The sequence below is a fragment of the Etheostoma cragini genome, chromosome 3 (genome assembly GCF_013103735.1).
Source record: "Etheostoma cragini isolate CJK2018 chromosome 3, CSU_Ecrag_1.0, whole genome shotgun sequence".
Classification (NCBI taxonomy): domain Eukaryota; kingdom Metazoa; phylum Chordata; class Actinopteri; order Perciformes; family Percidae; genus Etheostoma; species Etheostoma cragini.
The window spans coordinates 22,535,624-22,563,135 of NC_048409.1; the positions used below are offsets into that span (position 1 = coordinate 22,535,624).

Consider the following 27,512-nt stretch of genomic DNA (forward strand, 5'->3'; position numbering starts at 1 on the left):
GAGGATGAGGAGGAGGGATAAACAGTGATGGAGAGTGAGTGAGAGGGGGGAGGAGCATAGAGATTCCTCTCCCTAATCCTCTAGACACACGCTTGTGTCTGGCTGCCTACTGGCTCAGAGAGAGAGAGACAGAGGCAGGTGGAGGACGCAAAAGGAGAGAGAGAAAGAGAGAAACCAAGTAGGGAGGATAAAACAAGATGAAGGGAAGAGAGGAAAGGAGAGCTGCCACGCTGACAGAAACGGAGAGAGGAGAGTGAGGACGAGGAGGACTGGAGAAACCAGGGACGGCTTCAAGCAGAGTAAATGAGACGGAGGAGGTGTGCAATGATTTAGTCCAGCGCTGCCTGAACCAAACCAGGAGAGAGGGAGAGAAGCAACAGAGAGAAGGGGGGGAATCCATAAAAAGGATAGCTGGAAGAGAGGACAGCGAAAGAAGAGACAAAGGGAGAAAGAAATGAGGAGGATGGACAAGAGGAGAACGAGCAGAGACACAGATCCCTGGTTACTCAGGCTCACATGAGTGTATGGACCTGAGAGTTACTACAAGATGCTGTCAAAGAAGCAGTGTGTGAGGGCAGAGTGATGGATGTCTGTTTGCACAAACTACGGCCTCTCTTTGAAACTCAGTAGAAGTAGATGAGTTCTGTGTGCATGACCAGGTGTGTGTCTCAGTGTGACAACATATGACGGACCAGATGTTTTAGGAGGTAAACAGGGTCAGGTGCTACCAGAGGAGGGACACAAGGAGGAAAGTCGAAAGAGAAGCGTATGGACGAAGAATTACACACACACAAACACACACACACACACACACACTCACACACACATAGACACCGATGAAAGTGTGTGTGCAGCTAGTACATAGACGGCTTCAGTCCAACCATCTCAGGTGCAGTTAAGGCGGTGTTTGTGTGTGTGTTGTGTGTGTGTTTGTGTGTGTGTGCATGTTTGTGTGTTTTTGGACAGCACCTAAAAAAATAGAAAGTCAGCCACAAAAGGTGCCACTGAGCCTCTTCAAGGTTGCTTTTCATTCCTTTTTTTACACCAAACAAGCCACCTGAAACCACTCCCTACCTCATCTCAACCCAAACAAGTGGACTTGAAGACTCATAAAAAGGGACTTTAACACCAGCTCTGGTGCTCTGCTGACTGGGAATCCCCATCTGATTTCCTGTGCCAGTGGATGCCACCTAACTCCAACCATGGGAGAATGGACCATCCTGGAGCGCCTTTTGGAGGCCGCCGTGCAGCAGCACTCTACTATGATCGGAAGGTGAGTTCTTGTCAGAGTGTCATTGCTATCATGTGTCCTCATGTTTCTACTGAATGTCTTTGCATATGTATGGTATATTTAAAAAAAGCATGCCAATGCATGCAGAATATGAATCCTTCCATGCTCTCAGTCTTTAATCCTTCTGAGTGACATGATGGGAGGAGGTGACCAGGAGGGACACTGTGAGCCAACACAGAGGCGTTGGACATGAGAGGATCCAGAGCAGCGTGAGGACATCCCACAATGAATGTCGGCAATACCTTTGTCGTGCTCATTTACTTTCTACTGTACCGCTCCGTGCTGATGTTGTCCCTCTTTTTTTTCTCCTGCTTTAACATGAAGTCTGCTTCAGAAGCCAGCCCCGTTACACTTGCCTCTTTTCAGCTTTCCCACACTAGTCACCAGCGCAAGGTCAAGACTGTTATGATTTATGCATCATTCTACATGCCGAGATGTCTTGTATTTTAGTTTGACTATCTCATCCCTGTCAGCGAGATAATCAGCAATTATTGATGAGTGTTTCAGCCACAGAGGCACATCAACTCTGTAGATGGTATTAAACATTATTTTACATCTAGTGAAGGACACATTCCTGAGTTTGGGGTTTTCTCGAGACATCTGCCCCGAACTTGTGGTTCAGCGCATGTTCATTAGAATCAGTAGTTCATTGAATTAGCAGTTTAAACCAATCCCCTGAAGCTACTTACTCACTCTGGCTAGTGGAACTCTTGAATTATTAGCCAGTTTATGAAATGAGATAGAGAAACATTCTTTTTTGGTAGAATATGACTCTTCTTCTGCTGAGTGTGAAGCTCTGAGTGTGAATTTTGTGGGGTTATAAAACTGTGATCTGAAATTCTGAGAGCAGTCTGTCAGTGGAATGATGAGTTGGAGTTGTTTTCTTTGGTGTTATGATGAATGATTGGTCAGCATTTGCTTCCTTTCGTTCATGAGACACTGGAAGAGTGGTGTCGCTCATCGCCCGGACTAGTCATCCTTGCTGCAGGGTCTCAGTGGGAGCAAGAAAGAGAAGAGACACAAAGAGAAAGTTGTTAAGGAAGAAGAAACATGAAATACCCAAAGGAAATCAAGGAAAAGAGAAAGATAATGGTTGCAAAGTAGAGAGGTTGCAGTGTAGATATGGTTGCAAAGTAGAGAGGAGATGAGCGGAATACACAGTGTGAGTGTGAGTTGTGTGAGACAGGAAGTAGATGACAGAAAAAAAGTAAAAAGGCAGAGTGAAGAAGAGTAGCGGTTATTCACAGACAGGCGAGCAGACACATGGCCTCGGTCTGCAGGGCATTGGTAGGAAGCCAAGAGGACTGTCTCATCACAAGATGGTGCTGCATGCCATGACCTAAGCGGGGCAACCAGGACACCCTGTAGCAAAAAGCCTCCGATCATTTTCGCACAGTTTACATCCAGACAGTTAAAATGTTCAGATGATGGGAGGAACTATCCAAAACCTTTTCAAAATAGCAAAATGTACACGTAAAATTTCCAGTATTCCTGTACAGTATAACTTGGATTTGTTTAAGCTCAATACATTTTCCATTTCCACAACCACTTACTATAAAGCAATACGTCCTTTATAATGTACAGACTCTTTCAAGAAACCATTGTATTACATTATTTTGAATGTCTGTTTACAGTCTCTTTCTGAAAAGCTGCATATATTTAAAACATAAAACAGATTTTATGTGTACAAGAAGTTCAGAGATCAGGATTATATCAATAGTGTCTCTTCAGCTAAAAGGATTTGCAGTGGTTGGCTGAGGGTGCTCGAGCAGGGTGGATGCTCGTTGTCGAGTGGCATAAACTAAGGTTGACATGCTGAAGGATGTAGTGATAGCTGTAGAGTCTTAGTCTTTTTGTCTTATTGAAGTGAGTGCATAACACACAACGGTTATTTTAAGGAGCCAAAAAGATTATGTTTTCAGTTCATTTTGTTTGTTTGTCAGCAAACTTGCACACTTTCTCTGAAAATTAGTGGAAGGGTGCAGCATGGGCCAAGGAAGAACCGATTGTATTTTGGAGCAGATCTGAATCACGCGGCAGATGCATAAATTATTTTTCATTTTAGTCAATGTTGCAAGATAGGACATGTCCTTGGCCGAGGTCTGCGCTCTCAGAGTTCCCTTCTAGCTGCTGTTAGTAGTTACAGTATGTCTGCTGCAAGTGAAATCCTTTGTGTATTCAGTCTTGTTTCCACAGCTGTTAACTGACATTCAAATTGGCCAACTGATGAGTGTAGTCTTTTGCCTTGCGAAAGTCTTACTAACTCTACTAATTGATTTATGTTTATGGTTTTCAATGTAAATTGCTTTTTATTGGATGTTAGCTTCACAACACATCCCCATGCACTGGTATTTATTGGACATCTAAAGGGGCATTGCTTCTTGGACATATTTGACATTTCACCAACTTGTCGAGTTACAAAGGAAGAATGTTGTTTATTTATCTCTTAAACATTGTTAATCGTAAGCACGCCTAATCACTTTTGCTATTACCAATAATATGAAAAGAACCAGCTGACAATTTTTAGCTTTAGTTTCTGTGTGACAGCCTGTATGTTCTCACAGTAAAGTGCAATCCCTGCTACTGGCTTTTCTACAGCTCAAAATCATCTAATCTGGGACACCACAACTGACATGAATTTTTATGAACGCACACTAATACTCCCTCAATCCGGAAAGCTATTCGTCCGTACGCTGCAATTTTAGACATGTGATTGGTTGGCGCAGGTGACGTCCTGCCGAAGAAAGCGTTGGACAGGTGGCTGTCCCTGGGGCATTACAAGCGTGTGTTCTCATGAGCCCACCATGATAACAGCCTGCAGGCCTGGGTGTATTCGTCATACATGAGTCACACACACATTAGGAAGAATGTAACATTTGTCTGTGTAAGATTACATTATAACGGCTCTGGAGATTCCCTTCTGCTGTCAGGGTTTTTGTGTGCATAAATACTCAGACTGAGTGTAAAATGTGAGCTTCGGTTAGCTTTGTGGACAGATCACATGTGCTTGGACGGGTTTTGGTCCTGTCTGTGAGTGTGTGTTTGTGTATTCACCTGCTACCTGTGATTAATTCCTGCCATTACGGGCAGTGGGGAAGATGTAAATTGACTTGGACCATCTGATGGACTGTGGAACCCCAGCGACTGTTGGTACACAGCCTCTGAGGAGAAACCGTGATGTAGCTCTCTCAACGTAACTACTGTAAACGGTGTGTTTACAGTAGTTACGTTGAGAGAGCTACATCACGGTTTCTCATACTGTTTCTTTGGTTCTACAGTCTCATATGTGAGCTGGCAATGGTCCGAGTGGGATTGCTAACCATGCAGGTGCATCCTCCCAACACCCTGATATTGATCTCCAATAATGGAATATTAAGCAGAGCTTGGTAGAAGATAGGGTACTTCATGAAACTTTAGTTTAATTAGGCCTGCCCATTGACAATACAACTGGAATGCTAAGTGAGTGATTAAAACTGTAAGTACCTCATTGACTTTTTTCTCCTGTTAAAATAAACCATGGTAGAAATTAGAGTACCAAATATTGATTCTGGCATTAGCTTTCTCGGTAGGAGAGCTGTGGTCAAACACTCCGATGACAGATAAAAGTAAAGGGGGCTCTTCACAACCAGTGTTACTACTTACAACGCTGAGTGAGCACCACAAACTGGGTCACTTTCAAATTGGATTTGTTTTCCCTCTCAATTTATTCTTTAAGCGTCCGGTTAGGATCTACTGCCAAAGGTTTGGGTGTATGTGGTGGCCATGACTGTTCATTCAAAACAACGGAAGTGATAGAAAGATGGTTCACCCGATCTCCTGCCAGCCATTTTTGGAAAGTGCCTGCCCCATAGTTTCCAATGATGGGTTCTCAGATGGTTCTGTGTAACAAACCATCTGACACTCAAGTTACTTGGCATGCCCCCTGTTTGGAGAAGCAGTAAGCAGACCCAACACAGATGCTAAGCAATGTACGGCTGAGGGCGGGGAGAGCAGCAAAACGTGTTTTAGCAACATAAAAAAAGTCAACATAAAAAACTCAATGTCAGTTAAATTGTATGTTATATTTAGAATATTTTCACCGGTTACCTTGCTGTCACATGGCCTTTTCCAATGGGAAACTAAGGCTGTTTTCAAAGCAACCAGATGGGTGAAATTACTGTTTTTGTCAAAGGAGTCTGGTGGCGTTGAAGAGAGCATAAATGGATAAAATGGCTTAAGTTCCCTGTCAGAGAGGGCTGGCTGATGGCAAGGTAAAATGTTGAGAGTATTTTAAATATAGCGTCAACTGATAGAGTTTTTAGGTGTTCTCTTTTTTTAGATGTCATAAATCCATTTTGCTGCTGCCCCTTCCACAGCAGGACTTTTGCTTCTGTGCTGGAACTCCTGCCTGCTTCTCCAAAGCTGGGGGGTGCCGGCCGCCATCTACTGCAGGTAATACACTGACTTAATACAATCCTCACTTCAACAAATCTGAACCCTTCCTTACTGTTGTTGCACTCAATTATATACACGAATTGCATTGGAAGATGTTGAGAGTTAACCCCTTCACTTGTTGCAATGTCTATTTTGGAAAGTTCAGATGCATCCATCTCTTATTACACCGTGGAAAACTCAGACCTTAAAACTGATTTAAAGCATGTGCATCATACTACACAGTCTTTACAGCAATAGTTCATTTGGGGCACTAGAATCCTTGAAGAGATAGTTGAAAGTTTTCTTGTATCTCAGCATGCACATGCACATGTGCACTTTACAGGAGGTGATCAAGAGTGTGTGTGTAGTTGTGCTTCTGCAGGAGCTCTTCTTGACATAGGCCAGCTCACTCAGCATGACTCCCCAGCACAGCTCCCCTGAGTCAAATGAGTGTTGTCGCTCAGGAGCCGTCATCTTATTCGTCTAGGAAAGCATGTGCGTGCGTTTTTGTGTGCATGCCACATGCACTCTTTCAGCACAGCACAAGTGAAAACGAAAACCAGCATTTATTTTTGAGCAGCGTGTACATACAACCCAGGGTGCCTGGTTGTTGACAGGTTACAGCTCTGTCGTCACATGACCTTTAGATCATTGTGCTTTTATTTAGTGAACCCATGTGGAGCGCTCACAACCCCCCACATAGGTGATAGATGATTATTTTTTGTATGGCCTCGCTTGTGGCAGATTCCCCTGAGAGATTGTTAAAAAGAAACACTTACAGAAGACCAAGTGAGACCTGTGACATTTAGTCTCTCCGTCCATCCCTGTCCTTGCTTTCACACTTCTTCCATAAGAAACCTGTTATTGAAGTGACATCACATCCATTGGGAGATTGTGAATTATATGAATGCGAGGTAGATATAATTCCTGCTGTATCTCAGACTTTTAAAACAAACATACAGCATCCACCCACCAATAAAACCTCAATTTATTGACATAATACAGTGAAATACCAAAGATAAGATAAGTTTATTATAGAAGATGCTCCTCAAGTGTGCATTAGAGTTCATTTCAGTACTGATAGTGGGATGGATCTAGTTTAGTTTTGCTGCTAGAGATACAAAAATCTTGTAAATGAATCCTGGGAGCTGCTCTGTAGCTGCTGACAGCCTTTAATGACTGGAGTACTACAACTGGCCTCCACAGGGACTTTTGTTACTGGGGGAGAAAGTGAGAGCAACTGCATACAATTATGCAGCTTGTGTCTTCTCATTTCTTTCTGCTTACAACTCATATACACATTCCCCCAATCCTCTCTCTGGTTCTCAGCTGATAATTCTCCCTCCGTTGATCCCCACAATCCACACATGCTAAGGTCAGGGTTGATGCGGTGTAATCAAGGCAAGGCAAGGCAAGGCAAGGCAACTCCTATTACATGTGTGTGTTTATGAGACATCATTTTAGAAGATAAACCTCCATCTTCATCCTGTTTTAACACCAATCTTACATCAATTTTGACAACTTTGTAGTGCATAGTGTATCATGAAACACATGGAGAGAAACACAGGCAGATAGAGGAACTCAGGCGAGACCTAACAGGAATACTAAAACATGGATGGTCATAGAGAAGCAAGAGGGAAGGGGTCCAAGTTCAGACAGATTTCACCTAGCAGGGCCTCGGGGAGAAACTGTCTCTGGCAGGGTGACTCAGGACGGCTTACCGTTTTAGCATTGGCACCTGCCAAGTGGACAGAGCAGGCCAGTGTTAGAGTGATACTGGAGGGTTAGTTTAACCTGGACATTACCTAACACACACACAAACAGAAGGGAAACCCTGCAAAAACAGCCACCTGAACCAGTTTTCTAGTCCTATGTTTATTTATAAAATGTGTTTTCCTTTTAAAGCATCAGTATATAATTGGAACAGAGACCTCTGAATGATTTTTGCAACTTAACCTACACTTTTTGGGGGGTCATTTTTTTGGCTTTACGTTTACGCAAAAGTTAAATTTTTGTGAAGTGGAAGTGGAGTTCGATGTTTGATCCAGTTTGAAACAACTCACGCCTCAGATCTGACATCCAAGGAGTGAAAATCGCCTGCCAAGATCTACAGTATGCTGTCAGAAAATCAATACGTGAACATGCAACAGTGCTGTGATGAATTATTTATCTCAGGCAAGTTACACGTCTCTTCCAGAGGATTTTCACACCCTGTTTACATGAGCTGAATGAAAGTTAGGCATAATAGCCAGAGTAAACAAGCTGGTTGTTGGGTGGTACGTAGTCTCGCATTGCCAGACCTTCTTCTACAGCGCTGCGGAGGAGAGTCGGGCAAGTCCACACAGCATCCCGGGATACTGTGTAATCTGGTTTATTGGCATTTCTTTAAACCAATCACAATCATCTTAATAATATTATAATATAATAATAATTATAATTATAATAATAATGATCTTTAAATCATCTTAGAGACCAGTGGAGCAAAGTGCTATGGCAGAATATCTTGTGTAAATGAATATCTTGTGTAAATGAATGCCAACAAAACACACAGTGAGACTCTGGCTAAAATAACAGACTCTTATGCAGTCAGACATAAACAAAACTACATACAATATGAGGGATTAAATTTAAACTAATGGCTAATTTTGATCTTTGAATGCTGCAGCTTTTGCAGTTTTGTCTATTTGTGTGAGCTTGGGGCTGTAAAATCATTGTCTTATTTATAAAAGCTGCTTTTGCTACTCATGACTAACAGCATTTCTTTGTAGGCATCATAAAAGTTGACATTCTTGTTTAATTTGATTGATCATTATGTTTGTCTACTGATGTTCTGATAAAGCCTGCGCATCTCCATGCATGGCGCTCTCTTTCTCCCTCTCTATCACTCTTTTTCACTCTAACTCCTCACTTTATCTCACTCGATCTCACTGTTTGAAGAGGAAAAGGGTGCTCTTCTTCCAATGACTTATCCTCCTCATCCCCACTCTCTCCAACTCCCATTATCGGCTGCATCTTCACACTAGACTGCAGTATGTTCATCTCTTTGAGCGTGTTTGAGTGTGTGTTTGTGGCGACTGTTCCTCAGAGGCATTATCAGCTTGTGCACAGAGTGATTGACTCGTCATGAATAAGAAATCGTGAGTGCACACAGTCACACCTTGCTAAAGCACACACCATCTCTGCCAGGACCAACACTTTATGAAGAGACATCTGATTCACTTCCCCCTCACACACACACACACAAATTCATAACCAGATGGTCATCCAAATATACAAATATGTGCGTAAACAAACTTGCAGCGGGATTTATATTTAGTCATTACTTGGGTGGAAACGCTTTCTCACACTCACTCACACATACTGCCAAAGCTGGCACACCCCTTATCTTTATATGGAACCAGATAGTATGACAATGCAGACACTCACACACTCACACAAACGCAAGCACACACCCACACACACGCACACACACACACACACACACACACACCCCTTGATCTCAGTAGCACGTTCTTCAATTAAGCAGTGAAGTGAGAGGTGAAAGTGTTTGACTCTGCAATATGTTTCATTCACACTGTTTCTTAGCCAATTATGAAATAGCTACTTGGTAGACAAACAGATAAATTTAGCCTTTGCAAGAATGACAACAGCTTGCAGGACTGGAACGGTTGGCAGCTGTTTACTGGAGGAAACTGTATTGAACATAGTCATCTGTATCAGATAATAATGCTTCATTCCTGTCAAATCAGATAGACACTAATACAATAATACTATTTACTTCCACAGTTAGTGTTTAGCACTTTAAGTACTTATCATCTATATTGGCTTAAAAGGTATATTTGAAATTTGTTGATGTTAAAACAATTACTCATTGAACCATAAGTCAGGATCGTTGCCAACTGTTGTTTCTATGATCAAAAATGAAAGTAATGAAACTACTCAAGTAAAGTACAAGGAGCTCTAAATTGGACATTGAATGTACTTATTTACATTCCCCTACTGCCCACTCTGGATGTGAGAGTTGTTAATGCCAAATGTAATCTGCGTAATTTACAGTTGTTCATATTTCTCCATTGGAACCACTGTGATCAGAAACACTGTTAAAAAAAATGTGAGAGTATTTTTGTCGATTGAGTGTGTTTGGGATGTTCCCTGTACAGCCATGTGCTGTCTACTTGTGTGTCATGGAGGCTCCCTGCATGTGCCAGAGCAGCTGATTTGGGTTGGGGCTTGGCACGAGAGAGTCGTGGTGGGTGGGGGATTTGGCATGAATGCTGCGGCCCTAACTCGGGATTGTCTAAAACCCAGCGTTTTAATCTGGATTACGCCCATCATTTCTCTCTCTCTTTCTCCCTCTCTTTCTGTATTTCCCTTCATTGACCCCCCTCTCTCCCTCCCTCCCTCCCTCCCCTTCTCCTTTCTCACCCACGCAGTCTCTCTCTTCCTCTCTCCTGCTGCTCTTTCTCCTGCTCATGCCTCACCCCTCCATCACAACCTAACTAACCCAAAACCAATGCTCTGCATACTGGCTGGTCTGTTGCTATGGTGACCATTCGTGTCACTTCTTTTCATTCCTGCCAGAGATCTGTTCTGAATGATCAGAGTAGATTTTAGAAAGTCTATTTTTAATGTCTGTGCTCCAATTTAACTCTTACTTGTATTGCCGTGTCTGTTGCCAAGGTAACTGCCACAGTTATTATCGTCATGGAGATCCTTGTGTACTCCGCACTCAGCCTATGTACTAGTGCAGTGGTAGGAAAATGGGATACACTTAACCTTTCTCTGGATCAATCTATTCTTTATTAGTGATGACAACTACAAACAACATATCCTTTCATAGTCATTAGTCAAGGGTATAACGGGAATATATCATTTTATTTTACAGATTGGTAAAACTACACAAAAATGCCCAACAGGATATTTGCATGTATGTGTGTGTTCATGTGCGTGATAATTATTGTTTGCCTCTGTAGGGCTATGATTTTCAATTATCTTCAGAGCCAGAGTCAGTTCATGTTCATCAACACACTCCTTGAATACCTGTGTGTGTGTGTTTGTGTGCATGTGTGTGTGTGTGTGAGAGAGAGAGAAAAGAAGAGGATGAGAGATATATAGATAAGTAAAAGTATTAGAATGTGCTATTATTAGACTTCCATTTTACAAGTTTAGAGATCTAGGATTATGCAGACTACAATAAAAAAAGTACTGTCACCAACCAACGTATTATTGTAACAGAAATGTTCAGTACAGTGTATCTACAGTGCATTGATAAGAGAAATAGATTGCTGTATATCTATACGTGTGTTCTTGTGGGGCAAATAATAATTAAAGGTAAAGAACTGTTCATTTATTTTGGGATCTTTAATCAAAATAGACTTAACCCTTCCTTAACCAGCAAAACATTTTTCCATGACCCTCCAAAATGATTATGAAGAAAAGCATGACTATTTATGATGCTTTTTGTACTGGTTTGTACTTGGCAAAAGTGCTTTGCATATTACTCTTTGAAGAGTCATTCAAATAAGACACACTTATCAGTCTGTCTGAAATAAATATAACCTCTAAAGCCACCAGCTTGGAGTTCAAAGGCCACCAAGCTAAACAATGGTAACATTATTATTACTAGCTGGTGTGATATAAATTCACATCAACCTATCCTGAGAGGATGGCACTAACATCTGACACAATCGGCTTTGTGATGCACCGCAACAGCTGGAAGAATGACTGCGTCTCTGATTAAAATGTGTGTCTGTGTGTGCATGGAGAAATGTCTTTAGGATTGTTATTCGCTGATTCTCTGTATTGTGAGTTAATCTGTGCATATTTTTGTCATATTGATTTTAGCATTTGAGTGAGTTTCCGTGTGTGTTAGTGCATGTATACTGTGTGCGTGTTGGATGGCCATACTGGATAAAGGTCTGTCAGCAGGGGAGAGTGCAGCCCGCTCACTCACTCCTTCTGTCACTGGCCTGAAGCACCGGAACATCCCTTCTGCCTTTGTGTATGTGTGCGTGTGTGTCTCTCTGAGGTTTCCAGTGTAAGGTTGTATACAGCTTGGTGCCAGGTGACCCCCGGTGAACTATGAGCTATTGATAAACCTTGGCAAAAGAACTGAGACTGAGAGAGAGAGAGAGACAGCATAAGTGTCCATCCATATTTGATGTGAGAGGATTAGATTTGTCAAGCTGCTGGTGAATATGTTAATTTTTATTTTACCTTTATTTATCCAGGTAAGTCGATTGAGAACAATTTCTTATTTGCAATGATGACCTGTCACATGTTTTTCTGGCCACTGAGCAGCTCCACTGGAGTGGTTGGGGTTAAGGGCCTTGCTCAAGGGGAAAGTGGTGGTAATGACGGGGGGGACGTTTAAGTACTATCAATTTTCCCATCTAACTGTTGGAATAAAAAATGAACTTGTATTTCTCAAAATGTTTAACTGTTCTTGTTTGAGCAAATAACTGAAGCCTATTGCTTTTCTAGTGAGGTTAGTCATGGATTATCTTTAGGCCTTAACACACAGACCTCTGTCACAGATCTCTGTCCATTGCCTCTTCCAATTCTCTATTTAGAACATCTATGTGGTGATTGGTCAATCAGTGTCCTGAAGTGTGATGTAAAAGTCAGTTTAAGAGAGTCTTTTTGCTTGAACTTGAATATGGCAATCCTGTTTAATTGAATTACTTTAAATTATTAGCATTTGCTACAATATTTTATGTAGCGCATCTGGCTCACATTGCCATCCCAGTCCCCTCCTTCTGAAGGCGACTTGCATGATTAGATGTGCTGACCTCTGAAAAAGGGGGAAATGCTCACTTCATCAAATGGCATTGGTGTGCAGCCACAGTGAGATGCTCGGTTCCAGATCTCTGACTAGGAGAACAATTGAAGTACAAGCTAAGATTATCAGGCTAAGTGAGCTGCAGCATGCAAATCAGAGGTTGTGAAACAGAAGACACAAAATGGGAGACTGATTGGTGAATCTTTCAGTGACAGGAACTGGGGCTAAATTAAAGAGAGAAGCAGGAATTAGATAGAGATAAATAGTAGTAGCAACCGTGCTGCAGCATGCATGGAAGTGTAGTAAGGGGGGAAGGGAGCTGTGCAGAGAAAAGCCAGAGCCTGACAGTGAGGGAACATGTATTGATGGAGGCTAAAGGTTGGGCTCTGACAAAGATTAGCAGATCAGCCAACATAGGACTTGTTTTCAGTGTTGTCCAGAGTAGCTAACACACTCCTTAGCCTGCAGAGACAGAGCAAAGAGCTTTTCTATTATCCTTTATAATTTTTGTCCCTCAAATCTGAAATTTAACATTTAAAAAACATGTTTTTAGCTAATTTTGTGTTGTAAAGGGTTTGTTGCGTGGGTAGAACCTGATCTCAAATGCAAATCTTCAAAAACAATCCAAGGCACACTGTAGGGTTTGTGACAAAATAAAAAAAACATTTTTTACATAGCAATATGCATTTAAAATGACCAATACATTGCAACTGACATAGCTCTTGCATACTTAGATTGTGTCACACTAATCAGTAGAGTGTGGTTCTCTATCAAGGTGCAAGCCTATTGGTCAAAAAGCGGTGATACATGATCAAAAGAAGGGAGAAAGAAGCTATTTTGAGAACTAGAATTACAATGACTATGCACCCATATTTATATATTCATAGTTCTTGTGTCTCATTCTGAAAATAACCTATTTTTAACAGCGTTCCTTTTCAGTGCTTTTGAACAACAGTTTATTTTCTCTCAAAGGGGGCCTATTCTGGTTTTCTCCATGGCATTATCTTTCAAGCAACTTCCATACAGTAGCATAATTTGGTTTGTATGGCTGGCATCATTTGTTATGAACTTTTTTACATAAATTAAAGAAGTGTCAAGCTCCTTGAGGCACCTAATCAACAAATCTGCAGAAACATGCTGTTCATTAGTTGACTTCCAGTCGGCACACTTCGCGCTCTCTGCATTTCCTTCGTTTTCTGCCCCTCGCCTGTTGCCATGGTAACCAGCAGATGGGAGTTGAGAGGAGGGGAGATTGAAGGGAGGGGAAGAGAAGAGATGAGAGGAATCAAAAAGGAGGGGTTGTGCCGGGTTTCTGGGTAAAGGAACCACAACTGCTCTTCCTCCACACTTCTCTTCCTTTTCCCTCTTCTTTTGATCTCCACTGCCACATCTTCCAATCTCGCCAAAAACCTTACGTTTCTTGTCAATCCCTGGCCAATTATCTCATGTCCTTTGCCTCCTCTTTCTCATTATCCTGCCACAGTTTACCTCTGCTGTTATCTCCCTTGTCCACAATTCTTGAATTTTGTGTGTGTTTTACTCCAGCTCATAACCAACCACTGTCCCTATTTCTCTCACATCTTGATAAAAAACAACAACATACCACGCACTTTAAGGTGGACACGATACCAAACGTGTCTTACAACAAGTGTGTACATTTTTCATATGCTTTGCTTCACTAAGCCCTGAAACGACTGAGCCACACACAACTCCCACCTCACCTCTGCTCTATTTTTATGCCGCTCATCCTCTCCACTTGCCATGCAACCCGCATGAAAGGTTTCATTAAAAGAGGATTAAACATAAAGGAAGAGGTTCATTAATATCAAGGGAGCGGTACTGTAAATGGCATTTGAATTTCTCTGAAAGTTGAATAACGCAAACTAGTGAAGCAGCAACACTGTGTGTGTGTGTGTGTGTGTGTGTGTGTGTGTGAATGTGTGTGTACTGTGCGTGTATGCATGCATACGTGGAGAGGGCAGATGGAACTAGAGCCAGCCAGTCAGCCAGATTGTTCACATTACTGTACACTGTTTAATTTTGAAAATAAATGCACATCTATAATGAGAGCTTTGACTATGAAAAAAAAACCTTCAGTGCAAAATATCCACCGTCAGATATTGAGGAGGAAAAAGACAGTGGGTTGGGAAACCACAATTGCTTGAGGAGAATAGGCATTTTGGGTTTGTGCGCATTATGTTTTTGCATAAACACACATATTAGTGCACAACAAACAGTGTCCGCTGTGATTTGTGTTGTGAGATATGTGCTAATATGTCAACAATGTGAATTTTCAAAGCATATGTGTACAATGTATGGCTGAGCTGATTATTACTTTCATTATTGGGTATTTTTTCAGGTTAAAAAAATAAATTTAAGTAAGTAATTTTTTTTAAATCCCATGAAATGGTTGAGAGCCTAAGGGGAATTCTTCAAAATGCTTGTTTTGTCCATCCGGCAGTCCAAAGTATTAATTTAACAATGAAATAAAACACAAGGTGCAGCTTTATTGAAAACTCAACATTGCTATCAATGATTTTTGTTTTTCTGTTGATTTACAAATAACTTCATCAATTCATCAGTAACACAAATTTTTTGTTAATGTAAATTTCCTCAAGAGTGTGCGTGTGCAGAGACAATTAGAGAGTGCATTAGACAGACTTTAGTGTGGTGTTTTCCATTTTAGAGGGAAGGCACCAACAGCTCATATGTCTCCTCTGGCTGTTCACAGAGTAAAGAGACTCTTTATACAAAACTACAGACACAATCTGGAGATTATTCCTGACAGAGAGGGGGTCACAAAGAGAGATAGACAGGGCCACAGGAGTGCAAATGAATGAAAGAAAAAAAGATGCTCTAGAAAGGAGAGAAAAACAGGTTGGGGTTGCTGTGTGGTGTTTGATAATCTAAAGCTATTCGATGGCATTACCAAAAAAAAAAAAAAAAACTAATGCAAGAATCCTCCCTTGGTCCAGTCACAGATTACAGCAGTGGGTTTGCGTGTGGAAGCTATTATATAATTCATTCTCTATGATGAGATTTTCCTCCAGTGCTGGTTTTCCTTTCTCGCACTCTGTCCCAGCACTGGCAGGTTTCTCTTTTAATTTACTGTTTTTTTTTGGTGACTTCATAATCTTTTTATCCCTGTCTGGAACTAATTCATCTGAAACAGCAATTTTATGTCTTCTTTCAGTACTCAAATGTGAAACAGTCTCCACTGCACTTGGATGGGGTTTTGTTGCATTGATATGAGTGCAAGCGGGCATGTGTGTGGCAATACAGAATACATGTGCTTGTGTTTGTGTGCACATGTATGCCCATTTAGAGCAATATTTTCTCACTCTGGTATTGTGTATCCTCTGCTCACTAAGCTTCTTAATGGAGTCACTACAAGGGCAGAAGGGTTTTCATTTTTCTGCATTTATTTTTATCTCTCTCTCTCTCCCTTTTGCCCTACCCCTCCGCATGCCAGCTGGTCACAGGTGAGCAGATTGGCATTAAATACTTTATTTTTTATTTTGGAGGTCATCACTGATGATCTGACGTTTTGATGAGAGGTAAATGTGAACCGCTCGCAGTCAGACTCTGGAAAGGATTACTCTGCCCTTCGACTCCACATCTGCGCCACGCAAGACTGGCAAAGCCACTGAGTGATCGGTGGATTACCCTTTACACAGTCAAATGCCATCTATTGATTATCTGACAACGTCTAAGATGCAGTGGTGTGTGCCTCCCCCTGGATCCACTGTGCTATCACAATGGTTTCCACACAAACAGATATTCTAATTGAGTTTAAATAGATAAATCTATACTGTGCACAATAGTACTCTTTCTATGAAATGCAGTGGCTCGGCCGGAGGTAAATTCACGTGACAGCTACTATCTCTTGTTGATTCTATCTCATAAATCCAGACTTATCTTGAGGGAGAATTGCAGATGAAATGGAGGAAAGAGGTTAAGATGGGATTAGAAATGGGAAGCTGTCTACTGAGGCCGTTGTCAGAAGAGAAAAGGTGTGAGAAATGTCCTTGTGTAAATGTTGATTGAGCAAGCATGTGTAAGCGTGCAAGCGTGGGTGACTGAGACTAAACTGATGTTTGACGTACTCAGATTGCTAAATTGCATGTTACTACGGTATCAAACTATACATTGTCTATTGCAATCTTTATCCAGCCACTAATCTACTGTCAATGATTTCTCTGTAAAAGCCCTCAAGATCCTGTGGTGTATCTGCCTATGAGACAATGTTGCCAGCGACTATAATCCCGTTCAGACATGAAATCTGCAACAATGTTGAATCATCTGTTAAAATAATGGTATTCTGTCTTTTACACATCACGTCATCAGTAATTGACATGTTCTTGCTCCTCCTGCAGCATGCTGTACTGCCCCTCAACACTACCTCCAATGCCATTTTTATATGTCACGATCTGTTGACTTGTATGCACTTGCATTAAAACCCATAAATCCATGATACATGTAACGAGGTCAGGATCTGATAGGCTGCAGTAATGGCTTGTACCATGCGTTCATATGAAGTAATGACAGCAATTTATCATACCATTATTTATGGGATTATCATTAATATAAATGGTGGTGATTAGTGACAGTTGATCTTACAGTGCGCAGAACTCGTATCCGTGGAATTGAGCTACAAGGCAGCAAATCAATCAACAGATTAACAACAATGTTCAGGGCTGTCTGCAGTCTGCAGCCTTGTTCCAGACTTTAGTCACAGACTACAGTGTGAGGCAGCCAACAGACTCGCACAGACGGCAAAAAGCAAAAAGCCTGCTATCTAAAGTGCTTGTTTGGTCTCAGATCTGAAAAATAAATGAGGGGTGAGTAAAATAAGAAAAGAACAAAGAGAGGGGTGTTTGCAAGAAAGGGAACAGAACAGATGGAAGGCATAGAAACCTGTAGTCTATCTACTGTGTGTCCAACATCATGAAGCACACAGACACACTGTGCGTACAGATGTGTCAAGTCAGTACATTTAAGCATACTGTATGCTTAAATAGACACAAATTAACATGCAACAATAATCTCTCTTTTGCACCCCACACAGCAATAGCATCTAATCTGGAAATAAGGTTCACCTCAACACAGTGTTGTAGTCTAGTCACCAATTGTCGAGTCAGAGTCGAGGCTCAAGTCCCCAGTGTTCGAGGACGAGTCCATGTCTGAGTCACCAAAGAAGAGTCTGAGTCGGGTCACCATTACCTGAGTTTGAGTCCAAGTTGAGTCACGAGTCCAGAGAATAGATGGACTCCATCACTGCCTCAGCGTCACCTGTTACTGGGGCAGTGAAAGCACTGAACCGCTAATTTAGAGATTTCTCCACATGATTGTGTGTGTGTGTGTGTGAGTGTGTGTTTGTGTGTGTGTTTGTGTGTGTTTAGAAACTAATCACTGCTCCAATTTAAGTGAGTCTAATTTGAGGTTGCCATGGTAGCTGGCCCTATTGATGCAGAAGATTCTAAAATTAGAATTAGTCACAACTCTTTTTACCTGTAAACACTGACAAAACACACACACACACAAACACACACACACACACACACACACACATTGTGTCTTAAATCACAGATAACAAGCTGTGAGTTTTTTTGCACTGACCACTACATTTACCATTTGCGCTGGCTGATAAATAAAATTTGGAGCACTCTTCTTCTCTGGTTCTTACAATGAGGAACAGGGACTTAACAGTGACAAAATCCTTTTCTACAATTGGTACATTTTTTTCTTTTTTCTCTGCCTCTGCCCCTTCTCTCTCACTTCTCTTTTTTAATTAAGGAGTTCAAAGTCCTTTGTGAAACTCCCCAATGGGATTTCATTTTCAAATCCCTTGCCTTAATCTTGATTCTGACTTTTTTTTAATTCATACTTTGTATCATTTATCAGATTTCTCCTGTATTTCCTTCCCACTTCTCTTGTTTTTACTGTAGTTTCTCCATAGAATATCTATAGTTTTACCTTTCTCATAAATAGTCAATTGTTTGTAAGTTTTGATGAGTCATTAAACACTAGATGACAATGGTAATGCTGCTTATACACCTATTATTAAAGGCCCACACATACTAGTGCTAGCGTAACAGCAGAATTCATCCATGCATCTTTGATGCAGCAGCTAACATGCTAGCATTTTCAGTCACAAAAGCTCTGTGAGCTGGTTCCACTTTGCTGTCACTTTTATAGTTTCCATTTTAAATGAAGGTGTCATCAGGCTTTATAACAACTAATAATAGTGCTTTAACACAAACATATTTTTAACACTGTATATTGTTTTATTGTCTATTTTTACTCTTTTCAAAGCTGAACATCCAAAGTGCTCGATTGAAAATCCTGCTTTCTCACACTGTCCTTTCATACTCAGCACATCTTTAGAACCATTTCTGGGAAGGATATCTGATGACATCTCATCCTTCCTGACACAGTAAATTACTAAGTCTCCGGCTATTAACCCCATTTATCTCTCTCTTTCTCCTTTAGGATCCTGCTAACAGTAGTGGTGATATTCCGTATCCTCATCGTGGCAATCGTTGGGGAGACAGTGTATGAGGATGAGCAGACCATGTTCATCTGCAACACTCTGCAGCCCGGCTGCAACCAGGCCTGCTACGACAAGGCCTTCCCCATTTCCCACATCCGCTACTGGGTTTTCCAAATCATACTGGTGTGCACGCCCAGCCTCTGCTTCATCACCTACTCCGTCCACCAGTCAGCCAAGCAGAAAGACCGGCGCTACTCTTTTCTCTATCCCATAATGGAGAGGGACTACGGGGGAAGGGACGGGACACGAAAGCTCCGCAACATTAATGGAATTCTAGTTCAACATGGCGGTGATGGCGGAGGAGGGAAGGAAGAAGCTGACTGCCTGGAGGTGAAGGAGATCCCCAACGCCCCGCGGGGCCTCACCCACGGGAAGAGCTCCAAGGTTCGCCGGCAAGAAGGGATCTCTCGCTTTTACATCATACAGGTGGTGTTCAGAAATGCACTGGAGATTGGCTTCTTGGCGGGCCAATACTTCCTTTACGGCTTTAGTGTGCCTGGGATTTTTGAGTGTGACCGCTACCCATGTTTGAAGGAGGTAGAATGCTACGTGTCCCGCCCCACAGAAAAAACGGTTTTCCTGGTGTTCATGTTTGCGGTGAGCGGCATCTGTGTAGTACTCAACCTGGCCGAGCTCAACCATCTCGGCTGGCGTAAGATCAAGGCCGCCATCAGGGGCGTCCAGGCCCGCAGGAAGTCAATCTGTGAGATCAGGAAGAAGGACATGGCGCATCTGTCCCAGCCACCAAACCTGGGACGCACACAGTCCAGCGAATCAGCCTATGTCTGATGATGACGAAGATGAAGAGAGGAAAAGGAGGAGTGGGGTGAATGGGCAAGACAGAGAGAATGAATAATTATGTTTTTAATTTGATGAAGATGGGATGGAGATTACCTCTCGTCTGTGATGATGTGAATGAAACAGAATGTAAAAAGACAAAATCTCTGGCTCCATGACTTTGAGAGTCATCAAGGAGGAGGGGAAGAAGAAAATAAAGGCATCGAGGGAGGATAAGACAGGACAAAAAGTATCTTCTGCGGTTGAACATGATGAACACAATTTGGTCTCATGGGGAGATATTCCAACTGCCATTTTGTACTTTTGTCTGCTTTTTTTAAACTACTTAAATGTTCTCAACTGCCCCTCGTTTCTTTTAAAGTGGGGAATTAAATCCTCAAGGGGTTGGAGAGGGAAGGACTAGAGATGAGAAGACGAGAGAAAGGGAGAAGAGAACAGATGAGAGTCTGTTTTGTGTTCTTTGGGGATATTGGAAGATGACGGCTGTGTTTAATATTGCATCCCATGGTGCTTTTCTTCTGGACTGTGTCAGCCTCAGTGAAAAAGGGGAGCACTGGATAGGGGATGGGACAGCTGCAACATCATTAAAAGAGGAACGGAAGAACTGTCAAAGCCACAACGGATACTCGAAAAAGAAGGCGAGTTTGAGAGAGACAGAGACAGAAAGAGGGGGAGGGGAGGGGGGTTATACCTGCGGAGGAGGGAAGACACTTTTTCTTTAGCTTCCTCTGCTTGCCGGAGACTCAAGGTAGACCGAAGCAAAGAGAGAAAAAGCTGCCTCTGATCAGTGTCAGCCTCGCCTCTGTTGGAACATAATCACGATCCAAAGCCAAGAGAAAAAGACTGACGATGTTTATGTTTTGTCTCTTGGCAAAAGATGAATTCAACACAAACACAGCGAGTCCCATAAACACTTTTTTTTCCCTCTCCCCGGTCTCTCACACTCTCTGCTCCACAGTTGGCAGCTATTTGGACCCCAGGGGCTTCTGATGACATTAATGACTCTTGCTGCTCTCCTTCTGCGTAAACGTTGGAGAGGAACTTATGAACAAATGGACAAACCTGCGTGCAAACGTCACTCTCTCCTAAAGCACAAACCAAACTTCCAGCATTCCAGTGAGCTGGGAGACAAAGGAGAGACGAGAAGAGGAGAGGAGAAGAGAGGAGAGGAGATAAAGAGAGCAGGAGCTTGTAAAGAATAAGAAGAGATCACTTTATTACAAATTTAAACAAATTTTATAAAACATATCACCATGAGTTGTGATTTTTTTTTCTGAGAAAGCGATGGTGCCATCCTTGAGAGATTTAATTATTGTTGAAAAGTTATAGAATATATCATATTATTTATCCATTTAGAATATATCCAAATAGATTTATTTATCTGCGTGTGGGTTGGTTGGGACATCATGTTGATGTTTATTTCAAATGTATAAACTGTCTGTTTTTTTCATTTATGTTTAGTTTAAAGCATTTCTTACTGATGGAACAGATTCATGGCATGTGGGAAGGGACACCTTTGTGAACTTTATATTGAAAAGTATTGTGGCTGTGCAGCTGATTTTATATGTGCAACTATTTAGGAAATCTTCATAGCAATTGCAACTTAATTGCATTCAAAATAGAGAACAATGCGCCTTTTCAAAAATCAGCTGCACAGCTTCTGGCAATTGAGGCCTGTGAGCCATTTGAAAAAGGCATGTTTACATGACGCAATGTTTCGTGAATGATCAAGCTGTGTAGCCGATGAGTAGTAACTCAGTAGGGAAAATTGTGTTTTTGAATCTCAGTGGTTTTCATTTTGCATTTCTTTCCTGACTGAAATTTCAGCATGCATGCCTTGTAAGAGAAAAGAAGGACTAGAAGAAAAAGACTATGATGACAGTGTTGCACCTTGATTAATCCAGACGAGTGGGAGAGTGGCAGACTGATGGAACTCATTTTGCATCATAAGCATCTTGGCAGTGTTGATCGGACACCATAGACAAGTGCATCATTTAAAACAGGGTGCTTTCACAGTGCTGGCCTGTGAAACCAGACATAGGGACAGTTTAGTGAACTACATGTGGTGTCTTTAAAAAGGAAAATCTAATTTAACTGACATGACACTGTTCTGTTCCTCAAAGCAGATCATGGCACAACTTTATCTGTTTAAATCAGTTTATGTTTATTGATTCTATTGCAGTGACAAAGATATTAGAGTGTTAAGGTACAGTGATGTTATTCATTATCAGCTAACTGTAACTACATCTAGCATACTCTAGCACATCGTTGGTCTAAGCTTTAGCTCTGGCATTGAGGATCTTATCTACCATAGCAAAATGAATGGCCTTATGCAGCTCACCACTGCAATAGCTAACACTGCCACATATCGGGGTTTAACTTTTACAGGGGGCCACACATGCACCAATGCTACTCTCTCAAAGTATTTTATTATGTATTATTATTATTATTCCAAACTGAAGCTACAGTACCCTACATTATTTTGTTTCCTTTTAAACCTCTGCCACTAGATTGCAGCAATAATTGTTGAAAATGTGAAGAAGAGTTCCTTGTAAAAAGCAGTGAATCACTTTCTGTTGTATCAAGTTTCCTTCAACTTGCCTTATCTGCTGGTGCTTTTATTAGCCATCTCCCACATTTACTACGATGTCTTCGGATAACTCCTTAGTCATTTTTCTGTAGGTAAATGAAAGGAGAATTTGTTGCACCAGCACCGTTTATAACCCCTAATGCGGCCCCCAAGTAGAGAGGAAATCTTTAATCACAGATAGTAGCTGTCTAGTTGATTTTACATCCTCTTAACATCAACATAAGATGTGACCAATTCTATCTAAAGATCTACAGTAGATGTAAAATGTTTATTTTCTCTGTCTTTTATAGTTTTTTAGGAAGAAACATGTGTGTCATCAAATAGCAATGTAGCTCTGGAAATACGCACCATAAACACACGTAAGCCTGAGCCACGGGAGGTCTTTGAGCAACAGCAACAGCTGACATAGCAGAAGAAAGCCCCCCAACTCTCTGTTTCTCCATTCACCCCCACTGTCATAGTCTCTGTGATTCTTACAAGTGATTATCTCCAGATTTAGGCTCCTCTGAGAATCTCTGTGGGGCTCAATGGGATCGGTACAGTCCAGTTTATGCACTAGGAGGGACAAATACCCTGAAAAGGCATCCCGGAATGCCTAAAAATAAAGGTTGAGTCATGGCTTCCCTCAGTTACTGACAGTGTGTGCTTCTATTGAAGGCTTAAACGCTGACCTTGAGCTTAAAGACAAAGCCAACGTCCTGTACTACATGCAGCTCCTGCTGGAAGGTCCCTGCGCACTACAGCACTGATCTAATCTCAACAGAGCACAGGTCAATGCTGGTGTGAGGCCTAGTTTGAGTGATTGGTAGATACACAAATGCTGGACATACATTCATTCTAAAAAAAAAAGATGCATGTGAGAACAGCAGTTTGAGTTCTGTTTCTGTTGTTATGTCTGGTTTCAGTAACATTTATTCCCACACAGCTTGAGGATGTTGAGGGACATAAATGTTTCCTAGTTGTCTTTGGTTTACGTTTACCCAGCACCGATCGTGACTCACAATCACTGCAGTTGGTGTATTAATTACTTCTGAGAGTATATCAGGCCCAAGTTCTTCCAACAGTCCACTACTCTCCACAGTCTACTTTTCTATTTGTCAATGTGAAATGAATTATGCAACTTTTCTTTTCTCATTTGCTTCTCTTTTTGACTTGTGTGGATTTTTTGTGCAGTGACATATCAAAAAAGAAAGATGTTTTTTTTCTATGTAAAGGAACAAAAAGTTATTGTTTTTTTAATGTGTTAACACAAGGGTAGAATGTTGAAATATAAGACTAGCTGAAAAATATGTAATATTTCCTCCCTTGCCAAAGTGATATGCAAAATTGAATTCATTTTCAAAGATTTTTTTATCTGCATGTGCAATGGCTAGACTGAGCATGTTTCAATGTTTTCTTCAGCAGAATTTTGTCCAAACTATGAAGCAAAGCTATTACGTCTTGATGCCAAGTGTGTATATTAATTAACCAGTTCTTAAGACGGTACAGAGCCAGGCAGACAATACAATACAACTCAGTGATGTTAAAACTTCCTATAACAGTTTATCGGTCTTGAAAAGCACTACATACATCAAATCTTCTACTTTAAGAAATTTGCACATGAATATAATACCTTTATAATCTGTTGTAGAATATGATTTACAAGCAAATTCAAAGTGAAATGATCTACTGTAAAACACAGGGTAAACAGGAATATAAGCAAGCAGGTTAAAGACTGGCACCATGAGGTGTCAGGCGCCATGACATTCCAGGGTTAAGTTTCCAGCACAATGTGTAATTAACCTGCAATCTACAGCCTCTTGATGTGTTAATAATGATTCAATCCTCAGTGAAGCTCCAAACGGACACTTTGTTGGGGGAACAGTACACTGACAGCTGACTCAGGAAAGAGAAAAATTCTGATCTTTTACACCAATCTTTTCTAGTATAAAGGATGTTTCTACATTAACACACAGGAAACGCTTTTGGAGAAATAGTATCACAACATGACAGCATACCTTCCATTGACATCTTACCCTGTACTGTAAAGCCCACCCGAGAAAATTGTCTTCAAACCTGATTATCTACGGTGCTATTGAGGTTGGACTTTTTTACCAAAAACGTGAATTCAGATACACTCCCTTGTCTTCAGCACACTACTGCCCCATATATCACAGGTCCTGTAGCAATCCAAGGTCACCTTAAAAATCAAGCTGTTGCTCTTTGACTGTTACTAACAAACGGGCATGCCCACAAAGGCCTGCAGCAAGTAATTATCATTTGCATGAAACTCTCCACTAACTTTCTTCTGCAGAACCGTAGCAAACAATTTGATTCCTCAGGAATGCAGCATGTAATTGAGCTGCTTCATTCATTAACACAGAGCTTACTGAACTATTACATTACAAGTGGACATGAACTTACTGTAGTCACATGTAGCCAATCCTGCGGGCTGGTTAGTGGCCCTTGAGCAGGTTTTGGAAGCACCCATCTTATTTATTTAAGGGTGTCTTACTTATTATGAACTAAAAAAGCCATAGTTTAAAAAAAGAAAAGATTTTAAACTTGAATCAGCACATTACTTTGAAAAAGTATATTATGCACTCATGGGCCAACATTAATCGCATTTGTAGTCAATTAGGTGATCAATTTTGCATTTAAATTGAAAATTAGACATCTTGTTTCAAATGAAAAGCTTTTTAACTGTGTTTAAGTGAATTAGATACGTTTAAGTTATAAAGCTCCTTTTATCCAGATGTTCATTTTTCATTTTAGAAATAAAATGCTTCCTCCTCCACCCTCTAGCCCTACATGATACTGGTGCTGCTGCACTGTGGGCTAGATTATAACCATTTCAGGGTTCAGAGATGGACCTCTCAATCTCTCTCTAATCTGTCATGATATTAATCGTGATTACTTCATCTAATTACACTGAGTGGCAGATACAGGCAGAGTGGGATTTAAACAACCATCCGGATTTGATTAAATATAGCCCCTGCACATCTCTCTCATCTGGCTTCAACCAGCTCCACAACCACCTACTGGGAGCAGGGGTTGTGCATGTGAGATTATGACCGGAGATAGCTCTAGTTTGTCTCTAAAATTCAGTAATTTCAAGATTCATAAAGTTTTAATTAGAAAAGGGGGATCATATACAAGAAGGACAGAGCAAGAACCCTTCATCTTTTCAACTCTCCAAGACCAGCAACTCATAAATTCCGACCAAGTCACCTTTATGTGAACTGTGTGAGAAGCGCTGTGTCACAATGAGAGAGATGAACCCTGAATAGGGACATGTCTGGGGAGTGGGGGAGCAATGTAAAGTTTAGCCAATATTTGGCATTCTATGGCCATGATCAGTATAAAGGATTATATTTAAGGGATCAGAAAGGGAAAATTGTTAAATATGTTAGCCCTAGAAACTTGACATTCTTCCGCTTAGCTTCTACTGTGACATCTGTACGGATGTAAAGGTGTGGACTTAAAACAGAAACATAAAACAGACATTCAAACACACTCACGCTTTGTAATCTCAAATTATGTCGTTTCCGACTGCAGATTTGATGGTGTACCTGATGGACCTTCGTTGAAGGTTCACTGTATATTCCTGACTGGTGTACTGTATGTAAAGACTGAATAAAACCTTGAATGTTACATAAAGCCTGAACTGGCCTCATGCCTGCTGATTTATGACCTGTAAGTGTGTGTGTTCATGTATTATGTGTGTGTTTGAATGTGTTGCGTCCTGTACAATGTGATGTGAGTGTATATAGAAAAACATGAGTGTGAGGATATTTGAGCACGTGGGAGTGATGGAATTTAGTAAATAAAACATCTTCTGTAAGGTGAGGGAAACCAAACAAAGGTGGCTACAATTCCTTGATATGCTGTAGGTCTATATATATATTGTATCTGCCTAAAAATGATGTTTACAGAGAGCTGCGTGCAATGGTGTAATGCCATTTTTGAACTCAATAGGTGACACTGAAACCTTTCAGCAGGATTAAAACCTTTAGACCATGGCACTGATGAGAGGAGAGGCATGCATGTGTATGTGTGTGTAAAAGCCATATTTTCTTAAACCCTCCTCTAACTCAATGCACGGTTTATGTGCATGCAGAAGCGTGTGTATGCTAACAAAATACTTTTTAAAGGTTCTTTATATATGCCTATACACATCACATCACCAAATTATTGCCCAATTGTTTTTATATGTGTGTGCACAATGTGTGTGTGTGTGTGTGTGTGTGTGTGTGTGTGTGTGTGTGTGTGTGTGTGTGTGTGTGTGTGTGCGTGCATTTGTGTCCAACCCCCATCCACCTTCCTCAGCAAGGTCACATGGTGGCTGCGCTGGACTGGGATTGAAGGCTTGTTGCCACCGCGATAAGCCAGCCGGTAATATCTCTAAGCAAAGCCAGGATTATTGTGCCGACAGATGGCTGGCTGCTCAGCGTCACTTCCTGAAACACACGCACACACACACACACACACACACACACTCATACATACACAGGATTCATATTCACCATCATCCTCATCATTGTCCTATTTGTTAACATTACCACCACCTTCACACATGCACACATCCAAAGACCATCATCATTAACCTGACGCCAACAGCATAATCAAAGCCATCCACCTTAGCTGCATCATCTACAGCATTATCTTCATTACTGCTGCAGCCTTTATGTATGATCACCATCATTTTCCTCACCTGCCACAGCAACCAATCTTCTTTCCTTCATCATCATATCCATTACCACCACTATCGTCTGAAACACCACGGTCATTACTGAAAAACGCCTCAGGATCAATACACTGTTAAATCCTCCTGTGAGCCTCTGCATGCAGCTCCCTCATTCATCAACTACAGCTCGTGATAAGAGAAGCAGGATCTTAGTTTAGGGTGCAGGGAGTCTGTACCTTCTCCACACAAAGACTACTTGATTTACTTTCTGGAGAATTCCCATAAGCTTTAAGGTTAGAACACTGAACGCTAAAAGCTTTCCATGTGTGGATAATCACAGTGAACCTTTAACCTGAGTCGGACTAAAGTCAGAACTAAGAAATAGAGGAGTACTGTTGCATAAGTATACTGTTTTAGTGG

The 27,512-nt window shown here is 41.3% G+C and overlaps 1 protein-coding gene across 1 annotated transcript; it reads left to right on the forward strand.

Annotated features, from left to right (window-relative positions):
* Window positions 1-53: 53 nt before the first annotated feature.
* LOC117942592 (gap junction delta-2 protein) lies at window positions 54-26,072 on the forward strand. The gene is made up of 2 exons (XM_034868148.1): window positions 54-1,273; window positions 18,978-26,072. Exons 1-2 carry the CDS (start codon window positions 1,203-1,205, stop codon window positions 19,825-19,827), a joined length of 921 nt encoding a protein of 306 aa, XP_034724039.1. The 5' UTR covers window positions 54-1,202; the 3' UTR covers window positions 19,828-26,072.
* Window positions 26,073-27,512: the final 1,440 nt, after the last annotated feature.